This window comes from Pholis gunnellus (genome assembly GCF_910591455.1).
Source record: "Pholis gunnellus genome assembly, chromosome: 9".
Lineage (NCBI taxonomy): Eukaryota > Metazoa > Chordata > Actinopteri > Perciformes > Pholidae > Pholis > Pholis gunnellus.
In genome coordinates this window covers 12,651,250-12,662,595 of record NC_136535.1, presented here as the reverse complement: position 1 = coordinate 12,662,595, position 11,346 = coordinate 12,651,250, and the positions used below count along the sequence as shown (strand labels likewise).

At 40.0% G+C, this 11,346-nt stretch overlaps 2 protein-coding genes across 2 annotated transcripts; both read right to left on the bottom strand.

The window, feature by feature from the left end:
• Positions 1 to 382: 382 nt before the first annotated feature.
• LOC306701180 (extracellular calcium-sensing receptor-like) lies at positions 383 to 5,115 on the bottom strand (the record flags this gene model as incomplete). Its single annotated transcript, XM_079166435.1, has 8 exons — positions 4,967 to 5,115; positions 4,314 to 4,608; positions 3,929 to 4,218; positions 3,331 to 3,626; positions 2,339 to 2,538; positions 1,974 to 2,195; positions 1,376 to 1,499; positions 383 to 1,287 (listed from the first exon to the last, which is right to left on the bottom strand). Exons 1-8 carry the CDS (start codon positions 5,071 to 5,073, stop codon positions 383 to 385), a joined length of 2,439 nt encoding a protein of 812 aa, XP_079022561.1. The 5' UTR covers positions 5,074 to 5,115.
• A 1,215-nt stretch (positions 5,116 to 6,330) lies between these two features.
• LOC306701179 (extracellular calcium-sensing receptor-like) lies at positions 6,331 to 11,230 on the bottom strand (the record flags this gene model as incomplete). Its single annotated transcript, XM_079166434.1, has 8 exons — positions 11,082 to 11,230; positions 10,429 to 10,723; positions 10,044 to 10,333; positions 9,445 to 9,740; positions 8,287 to 8,486; positions 7,922 to 8,143; positions 7,324 to 7,447; positions 6,331 to 7,235 (listed from the first exon to the last, which is right to left on the bottom strand). Exons 1-8 carry the CDS (start codon positions 11,186 to 11,188, stop codon positions 6,331 to 6,333), a joined length of 2,439 nt encoding a protein of 812 aa, XP_079022560.1. The 5' UTR covers positions 11,189 to 11,230.
• Positions 11,231 to 11,346: the final 116 nt, after the last annotated feature.

Genomic DNA, 11,346 nt, shown 5'->3' with positions numbered 1-11,346 from the left:
ACCTAAAACACAGGGCGATTATATACATGCAGTTCAGACATTGATCACAGATTGGAGTATTAATGTATGAAGTGCACATAGGCTGCAGGTGATGAGAATCAGATGTGTTGAACAGTTATTTGATGTGATGGAGTGAGAGCTTAACTGGCATGCTTATATTCTGAATGTGATCAATTGAAACAGAGATTCATTATTGAGGATGCTGCTATTTACATAATGCCAGTGAGCATATATGTGAAACTGTACCAACTGGACATTGGTTTATTTTTAGCCAAGAGCACACATGCGAGACAAATTCTCCCTGTGTGGCCTCTGTGGCTTATGTATGTTTATTAAAAGTCCCTTCAACTGCCATCCTAGTTTTTTCAAAAAGTCAGATTTTTTAGAATTGACTTTTGTTCATTAAATGTTTCTTGGTGTTTTTCTCTGGCTTAAACAAAATGATGAAACACTTTGGAGCAAATATACACAATATGAGTCCAAAACTGGAGGCCAGAATGGCAAATATCTCCACAGCCACAGTAAATTTACCAGGAGAGCTGACATATGCTGGGATAAAGGTGACCCAGACTGCACAGAATATCAGCATGCTGAAGGTTATAAGCTTGGCTTCATTAAAATTATCAGGTAGTTTCCGGGCTAGGACTGCTAACACAAAGCAAAAGACAGCCAGCAGGCCGATGTACCCGAGCACAGCCCAGAACCCAATAGCTGAGCCTAATGCACACTCCAGGATGATTCTCTCCTTGTATGTGGTTAGGTTTTTCATTGGAAAAGGAGGACTAAGAACCAACCAAAGAGTACATATTACAACCTGAATGGATGTGAAAGACACTACAGTCATTCTTTGCTGTGGAAGACCAAACCATTTCATGACATTACGACCTGGGAGAGTGGCTTTGAATGCCATTAACACTACTATTGTTTTTCCAAGAACACAAGACATACAGAGGACGAAGGTGATCCCAAAAGCTGTGTGGCGCAGCATGCAGGACCACTCAGAGGGTTCTCCAATGAAAGTTAATGAGCATAAGAAACACAGAGTCAGAGAGAAGAGCAGCAGGAAGCTCAGCTCAGAGTTGTTGGCTCTGACAATTGGGGAAGTCCTGTGACGATGGAACACAGCCGCTGTAATAATGGTAAGACAGGCACCACCAACTGAGAATGCTGCCAGGATGATTCCTAGGCCCTCATTGAAGGAAAGAAACTCTACAGGCTTTGGGAGACAAGTGTCTCTCTTTGGATTAGGCCAGAATTCCTTGGAACAAGGGAAACAATCAGGGGAATCTGAAAAAATGAAAACAAAAAATGTCTTTTAGCAGTCGTACTCGATATTTGATGTTGTGCAGTAGATATGCAGAAGGAAAAACAATACCTGTAGCATTGCTAATCTCTCCCTCAGGACACGGTATACAGTCATAACAGCAGATGGGTTTTCCTTTCTGCAGCACTTTCCGGGTTCCTTCAGGACAGCTATCAGAGCACACTGACACAGGCACCTGGCACATGGACACAAACAAATTCACACATATTCAGGTGTGCTTCGAAGCGCCGATGATTAAAGGATAGGTTCAGATCTGTCTAAAAGCAATACTTGCATGTTTATATGTGTATTGTGTACATGTGTTTTGTCAATGCAGCTGCTGGTGGAAAAAATCCACAGTTGTGTAGAAAATGCATTCTGAAGTCCAGCTAAAGCCAAAATGAGGCCTCAGAAGTGGACAAAGCAAATGGTTATCTTCCAAAGTTCGTCTTTTTGGACAAAGTCCTGTTTTTTGTTACTATTCCTCTGCCGCAACTCAGCAAGGGAACTCTTTAGTTGAAACTATTAAGTGGGATGTGAGACTGAAAATGCTGTAACTTTAGAACAGATCTCTTCACAGCCAGTATGGACTGGAGGAACAGGGACCAATAACACTTATCACCAAATTTTTAATTGGAATATGTTATAATATTAATATTGGGCTCCCTACTTGTGTGCCACCCTCCACCCAGGTGAGGTTCCTATTGATATGGAATTCCTGGCCCACCGGCAGTGATGCATCATAGTGCCCTACTGTCACCAACTCAATGTAGCCACTCTCACTTTTTTGCCAGTTAATCAGCTCGTATGTGGCCACAGGATCCCCGTTGGCATCAAATGACACATCATAACCATTTTGGGAAAACTTTACTTTCTTCAGCTGAGTGAGAACCTGTGAGGATGAAGTAACGGAAGACGGTGAGGGCGAGAAATAAAACAATGTACTTTATACTAAAATGAGTATTTCAATTTGGAAACTGTACAGTTTTGATAAAAGAGGACATTGAGGTTGTTCACTTAATTGTTTGGACTGACCTGTTTTGACTTTATGCTGGTGAATTTGTCACATTGAGTTATAGAGTGTGTTTCCTGACACACTGCATTATGAATGGCATGTGCTATTGCATAAGCAGCCTTGTACACCATGTTAGTGATTCGGAGCTGAGATGTGTCAGTGTACGGGCTCCGGATCGTCTCTATGTCTTCAGTTCCATCGCACGCATTTATTTCTGTGGCTGATCCAAAAAACACACAAAGACAGGGAGGTTTTTTTAGCCTTGACAATTTCATCATTCTTTCTGAACTATAATGTTCTTTTTTGGTTTCATTTAACCTGCTAAACGTGTTTTGTAGAAACTCGTATATCTACAGTATATTCTTCTAATTCCCTTATAAAACCTGCTTATTTTCCATTACATTTCAAAACACTTTTTCGTACAGCACATTTTTGCTGTTTTTATTTTAGTTTTTTTTAATAGTTGCTGTTTCAGTTTGTATCTGGCTCTGTTTTGTTTTTTAACCTTGTATATGTCAGCTCATGTTGTAAGGCAAACAAATGTATTTTCCTTTAATTGTATACTGACTTGACCAGTTTAAATGCCTTTTAAACGAATAAATGATTTGAAATCCATGTCAATACAACAGTATATTTAGACCAACATACATTTTTACATATATACTGTAACTGATACATACTAGAAAGTACAATATTTTTGACATTTTTTAGCTTGGTGGCCTAAAGACTGTCTGTATAGTTTGTGCTTGTGTTCAGGACTTTAGTGTTGACATCTCATTTAAGCCAGCAGAATGCCTTAACTTGACCTGAAAGTTCCTCTTATCAAGTTTATTAACAGAGATGCACCTTATTTTCACGTCATGTCATTGTTCATTAACAATAGATTTCCCTTTAAATCACTCTGGGGTTTAAAGCAGCTGCTGCTCCACTCAGACAGAATAAAAAAACACAACACAGACAATGACCCATCTGTAAGTGTCAGTTATGTTAAAGATCAGCCAAACTTTCTTACTTTGTCCCAGCCTGCAGTTGAATTCATCCTCCCAGAACTCAGTAAGCACTGGAGAGGCCGCCACTTTAGAGGGAGAGAGGTCCAGCAGGAAGTCTCTCAGACCTGGGATGATAGATTTCTCAATGCCAAATCCGATTGTTCCAGCACAGAAGCTGAACCTCAGCATGTCTGGGTCAGTTACCCAGGACTCAGTGCCTATCCACTGGCGAGGTGGAGAGGGCTTGAGTGACAGCTCCTCCAGCAGAATCCTCAAGTCTCTAGGAGATGTAAATGCCACAATAACTACAGCTGTCGACCTGGAGAGAAATTACAGTGCATTGTATTATACCGATATAAATAAATTATTTTCCTAAATATTTGTACATATGTATGGAGATAGTTAAAACTGTTTTTGGTCCCACTGAGTATTATCATAATAAAGATCATTAACAAATACGAGATAAATACACGTGACAGAAAAAAAGATACATTTCCAATTTGCCTCCAAGATGAGAAAATATTCTTCTGTCTTATATTTGCAAAACATTGTTGTGGATTTGTGTGCAGAAGATCAGTGCAACCACAGGGACAAAAGCAAATAATCAGTGAACGTAGAAACCTGCGGATAATTTCAGCTACTCTCTGGATCCTGCTACGTGGGTGTGTTCGATAGAAAGATTCAGAGTATTCCACACAGATCCCCTCTTTGTGTGCTGCGTTCAGGAAAGAAGCCATGCCGTTTTTTCCATATTCCGAATCCGATCGGATGGCACCTATCCAAGTCCAACCAAAGTGTTTTACCAGTTTGGCCAGCGCGTCAGCCTGGAACTGGTCACTCGGGATAGTTCTGAAGAAACTCGGGTACTGCTGCTTATCAGACAGGCATGCACAAGTGGCAAAGTGGCTCACCTAAATGAATACAACAGTGTAATGTTTTAACAGGTAGGGCAAAAAATAGCACTTGTCTGTTTAACACATAGTTTGCAGTAATTCAAAATATTTACTTGAGGAATGTTAAAGGGCCCGATGATGCGCGACATGCTGATGGATGGCGTGGACCCAGACTCACCAACGATGGCCATCACCGTACCAGATTGTGAGCAATTGTCACCGGTGTAAAACACTGGGTCCAAGCCGCTTAATAGCTGGAATGTCACATGCACCGCCACAGGTGCAGAGGCACACGAGTCGTAGATCTGATAACCGAGTTTGATGCCCGGCAGCAGCTCAGTGCTGTTGTTAATCTCCTCGATGGCGAAGATCATTGCACGTGAGAAGCGCAGTTCACGGGAGTCAATGCTGCACACAGACACGCGTGTCACTGTTTAAATTAATGTCCTACATATGAGGACAATTCACTATTTTCATACAAATACATAATATGGGAGAACTGAACACCAAAAAGCACAACACAGAAGATGTCAGTCCAAATTGCACAATAATCTTAATGCACGGATTAATACAAATTAGCTATTTTAAACTCAAATTTTAGTTTTCATATTGTTTTCAGTAAACAAATAAATAAATCACTCAAATTATCTTGTATTTTGTGAATATAATAGGCTACATAATAATGAATTAAAATTAAAAAAAGTATAAACATTTCCATCCCCGCAGAGTAACATCCTCTTAGCCCCCACATCTCCCTCTTACTAACCTCCCTGAGCATCTTATTGGCTCAGGCATGGTGGTGTAGTTATGCTTCACTGTGTGCATGTATTTACGTATGGAGAAAAGACCGCCAATAATGTAGTCACCATCCATTGAGAATGCAGGTAGACGAGTTGTACCCTGGAGCTTGCATTGAACCGATGAAGCCTCAGTGCTGAGCCCAACACCAGTCCTCTCCTCTGTAAGCCAAGCCCTTTGTTTCACACCATCCCCAGAACCATTCAAGGCAAGAGCTGAGTTCAGCTCACACAAACCCAGCAATACAATCAGACCAATAAAGAGAGGTGACATCTCCATCCCTCAACTGTGCTCATGTGGGCATACTGTGTTTTCACAGGTTAATATAGATTTTCAGATTCAAGCTTCCATCCGACAGTACGTCAGCTTACTGTACGTCAGAGAGAAGATGCTCTTACCCAATGGTCTTTGATTAACTCTTGTCTGTCTTTTTCTGTGAAATGTGTGCACAATATACTCTGCTCTAAGTGCTATATTTATTTTCTCTTCTTTTAAAGTTACCATTATAAACACTAAATATCTTCTTAATTATCTCTATAACATTACACCTTTTTGCTGTGTTTTAGCTCATATTACAGTTAAGCCCAACAAATGGGTTGTTTGTGTTGTTAAATCACATATTAAATAATGCCAACACTTAAATATTAATAAAGTAGCACTGAGTTGATAAAAGAGAAAGAAACACACATTTACATTGTTATTGATTTACTTTATTTATTCACTTTCTTCTATATATTTAGAACTTGATAAAATAATATTTTTGAAATAGGAAAAAAATAATTTTAAAAGGATTTTCATTAAACAACATTACAATCAATAAATCATTTAATGTACAAAAACTTAAAATGTAAATATTTAAACAAGGTGAAAACTGAATGTTTTATCGTTAACTTTATACTGAATGTTGCTGTTGAAGCTATAATCTAGTGTTGTGTATGTTTTGTAGTCTTACCTAAAACACAAAGCGATTATATACATGCAGTTCTGACATTGATCACAGATTGGAGTATTAATGTATGAAGTGCACATAGGCTCCAGGTGAGGAGAATCAGGTGTGTTGAACAGTTATTTGATGTGATGGAATGAGAGCTTAACTGGCATGCTTAGATTCAGAATTTGATCAATTGAAACAGAGATTCATTATTGAGGATGCTGCTATTTACATTATGCCAGTGAGCATATATGTGAAACTGTGCCAACTGGACATTGGTTTATTTTTAGCCAAGAATACACATGCGAGACAAATTCTCCCTGTGTGGCCTCTGTGGCTTATGTATGTTTATTAAAAGTCCCTTCAACTGCCATCTTAGTTTTTTCAAAAAGTCAGATTTTTTAGAATTGACTTTTGTTCATTAAATGTTTCTTGGTGTTTTTCTCTGGCTTAAACAAAATGATGAAACACTTTGGAGCAAATATACACAATATGAGTCCAAAACTGGAGGCCAGAATGGCAAATATCTCCACAGCCACAGTAAATTTACCAGGAGAGCTGACATATGCTGGGATAAAGGTGACCCAGACTGCACAGAATATCAGCATGCTGAAGGTTATAAGCTTGGCTTCATTAAAATTATCAGGTAGTTTCCGGGCTAGGACTGCTAACACAAAGCAAAAGACAGCCAGCAGGCCGATGTACCCGAGCACAGCCCAGAACCCAATAGCTGAGCCTAATGCACACTCCAGGATGATTCTCTCCTTGTATGTGGTTAGGTTTTTCAATGGAAAAGGAGGACTAAGAACCAACCAAAGAGTACATATTACAACCTGAATGGATGTGAAAGACACTACAGTCATTCTTTGCTGTGGAAGACCAAACCATTTCATGACATTACGACCTGGGAGAGTGGCTTTGAATGCCATTAACACTACTATTGTTTTTCCAAGAACACAAGACATACAGAGGACGAAGGTGATCCCAAAAGCTGTGTGGCGCAGCATGCAGGACCACTCAGAGGGTGCTCCAATGAAAGTTAATGAGCATAAGAAACAGAGAGTCAGAGAGAAGAGCAGCAGGAAGCTCAGCTCAGAGTTGTTGGCTCTGACAATTGGGGAAGTCCTGTGACGATGGAACACAGCCGCTGTAATAATGGTAAGACAGGCACCACCAACTGAGAATGCTGCCAGGATGATTCCCAGGGCCTCATTGAAGGAAAGAAACTCTACAGGCTTTGGGAGACAAGTGTCTCTCTTTGGATTTGGCCAGAATTCCTTGGAACAAGGGAAACAATCAGGGGAATCTGAAAAAATGAAAACAAAAAATGTCTTTTAGCAGTCGCACTCGATATTTGATGTTGTGCAGTAGATATGCAGTAGGAAAAACAATACATGTAGCATTGCTGATCTCTCCATCAGGACACGGTATACAGTCATAACAGCAGATGGGTTTTCCTTTCTGCAGCACTTTCCGGGTTCCTGCAGGACAGCTATCAGAGCACACTGACACAGGCACCTGGCACATGGACACAAACAAATTCACACATATTCAGGTGTGCTTCGAAGCGCCGATGATTAAAGGATAGGTTCAGATCTGTCTAAAAGCAATACTTGCATGTTAATATGTGTATTATGTACATGTGTTTTGTCAATGCAGCTGCTGGTGGAAAAAATCCACAGTTGTGTAGAAAATGCGTTCTAAAGTCCAGCTAAAGCCAAAATGAGGCTTCAGAAGTGGACAAAGCAAATGTTTATCTCCCAAAGTTCGTCTTTTTGGACAAAGTCCTGTTTTTTGTTACTATTCCTCTGCCGCAACTCAGCAAGGGAACTCTTTAGTTGAAACTATTAAGTGGGATGTGAGACTGAAAATGCTGTAACTTTAGAACAGATCTCTTCACAGCCAGTATGGACTGGAGGAACAGGGACCAATAACACTTATCACCAAATTTTTTATTGGAATATGTTATAATATTAATTTTGGGCTCCCTACTTGTGTGCCACCCTCCACCCAGGTGAGGTTCCTATTGATATGGAATTCCTGGCCGACCGGCAGTGATGCATCGTAGTGCCCTACTGTCACCATCTCAATGCTACCACTCTCACTTTTTTGCCAGTTAATCAGCTCGTATGTGGCCACAGGATCCCCGTTGGCATCAAATGACACATCATAACCATTTTGGGAAAACTTAACTTTCTTCAGCTGAGTGAGAACCTGTGAGGATGAAGTAACGGAAGAGAGTGAGGGCGAGAAATAAAACAATGTACTTTATACTAAAATGAGTATTTCATTTAGGAAACTGTACAGTATAGCAAAAAAAGGACATTGAGGTTGTTCACTTAATTGTTTGGACTGACCTGTTTTGACTTTATGCTGGTGAATTTGTCACATTGAGTTATAGAGTGTGTTTCCTGACACACTGCATTATGAATGGCATGTGCTATTGCATAAGCAGCCTTGTACACCATGTTAGTGATTCGGAGCTGAGATGTGTCAGTGTACGGGCTCTGGATCGTCTCTATGTCTTCAGTTCCATCGCACGCATTGTTTTCTGTGGCTGATCCAAAAAACACACAAAGACAGGGAGGTTTTTTTAGCCTTGACAAATACATCATTCTTTCTGAACTATAATGTTCTTTTTTGGTTTCATTTAACCTGCTAAACGTGTTTTGTAGAAACTCGTATATCTACAGTATATTCTTCTAATTCCCTTATAAAACCTGCTTATTTTCCATTACATTTCAAAACACTTTTTCGTACAGCACATTTTTGCTGTTTTTATTTTAGTTTTTTTTAATAGTTGCTCTTTCAGTTTCTATCTTGCTCTGTTTTGTTTTCTAACCTTGTATATGTCAGCTAATGTTGTAAAGCAAACAAATGTATTTTCCTTTAATTGTATACTGACTTGACCAGTTTAAATGCCTTTTAAACTAATAAATGATTTGAAATCCACGTCAATACAATAGTATATTTAGACCAACATACATATTTACATATACTGTAACTGATACACACTAGAAAGTACAATTTTTTTGACATTTTTTAGCTTGGTGGCCTAAAGACTGTCTGTATAGTTTGTGCTTGTGTTCAGGACTTTAGTGTTGACATCTCATTTAAGCCAGCAGAGTGCAGAGACCAACATAAGTATTTACATATATACTGTAACTGATACATACTGGAAAGTACAATTTTTTTGACTTTTTTTAGCTTGGTGGCCTAAAGACTGTCTGTCTAGTTTGTGCTTGTGTTCAGGACTTTAGTGTTGACATCTCATTTAAGCCAGCAGAATGCCTTAACTTGACCTGAAAGTTCCTCTTATCAAGTTTATTAACAGAGATGCACCATATTTTCACGTCATGTCATTGTTCATTAACAATAGATTTCCCTTTAAATCACTCTGGGGTTGGGTTGTTAAAGCAGCTGCTGCTCCACTCAGACAGAATAAAAAAACACAACACAGACAATGACCCATCTGTAAGTGTCAGTTATGTTAAAGATCAGCCAAACTTTCTTACTTTGTCCCAGCCTGCAGTTGAATTCTTCCTCCCAGAACTCAGTAAGCACTGGAGAGGCCGTCACTTTAGAGGGAGAGAGGTCCAGCAGGAAGTCTCTCAGACCAGGGATGACAGATTTCTCAATGCCAAATCCGATTGTTCCAGCACAGAAGCTGAACCTCAGCATGTCTGGGTCAGTTACCCAGGACTCACTGCCTATCCACTGGCGAGGTGGAGAGGGCTTGAGTGACAGCTCCTCCAGCAGAATCCTCAAGTCTCCAGAAGATGTAAATGCCACAATAACCACAGCTGTCGACCTGGAGAGATATTACAGTGCATTGTATTATACCGATATAAACAAAATATATTACTAAATATTTGTACATTTGTATGGAGATAGTTAAAACTGTTTTTGGTCCCACTGAGTATTTTCAGAACAAAGATCATTAACAAATATGAGATAAATACACGTGACAGAAAAAAAGATACATTTCCAATGTGCCTCTAAGATGAAAAAATACTCTTCAGTCTTATATTTGCAGAACAATGTTGTGGATTTGTGTGCAGAAGGTCAGTATGAGCACAGGGGACAAAAGCAAATAATCAGTGAACGTAGAAACCTGCGGATAATTTCAGCTATTCTCTGGATCCTGCTACGTGGGTGTGTCCGATGGAAAGATTCTGAGTATTCCACACAGATCCCCTCTTTGTGTGCTGCGTTCAGGAAAGACGCCATGCCATTGTTTCCATAATCCGAATCCGATCGGATGGCACCTATCCAAGTCCAACCAAAGTGTTTTACCAGTTTGGCCAGCGCGTCAGCCTGGAACTGGTCACTCGGGATAGTTCTGAAGAAACTCGGGTACTGCTGCTTATCGGACAGGCATGCACAAGTGGCAAAGTGGCTCACCTAAATGAACACAACAGTGTAATGTTTTAACAGGAAGGACAAAAAATATCACTTGTCTGTTTAACACATAGTTTGCAGTAATTCAAAATATTTACTTGAGGAATGTTAAAGGGCCCGATGATGCGCGACATGCTGATGGATGGCGTGGACCCAGAATCACCAACGATGGCCATCACCGTACCAGATTGTGAGCAATTGTCACCGGTGTAAAACACTGGGTCCAAGCCCCTTAATAGCTGGAATGTCACATGCACCACCACAGGCACAGAGGCACACGAGTCGTAGATCTGATAACCGAGTTTGATGCCCGGCAGCAGCTCCGTGCTGTTGTTAATCTCCTCGATGGCGAAGATCATTGCACGTGAGAAGCGCAGTTCACGGGAGTCAATGCTGCACACAGACACGCGTGTCACTGTTTAAATTAATGTCCTACATATGAGGACAATTCACTATTTTCATACAAATACATAATATGGGAGAACTGAACACCAAAAAGCACAACACAGAAGATGTCAGTCCAAATTGCACAATAATCTTAATGCACGGATTAATACAAATTAGCTATTTTAAACTCAAATTTTAGTTTTCATATTGTTTTCAGTAAACAAATAAATAAATCACTCAAATTATCTTGTATTTTGTGAATATAATAGGCTACATACGAATAAATTAAAATTTTAAAAAGTATAAACATTTCCATCCCCGCAGAGTAACATCCTCTTAGCCCCCACATCTCCCTCTTACTAACCTCCCATAGCATCTTATTGGCTCAGGCATGGTGGTGTAGTTATGCTTCACTCTGTACATGTATTTACGTATGGAGAAAACACCGCCAATAATGTAGTCACCATCCATTGAGAATGCAGGTAGACGAGTTGTACCCTGGAGCTTGCATTGAACCGACGAAGCCTCAGTGCTGAGCCCAACACCAGTCCTCTCCTCTGTAAGCCAAGCTCTTTGTTTCACACCATCCACAGAACCATTCAAGGCAAGAACTGAGTTCAGCTCACACA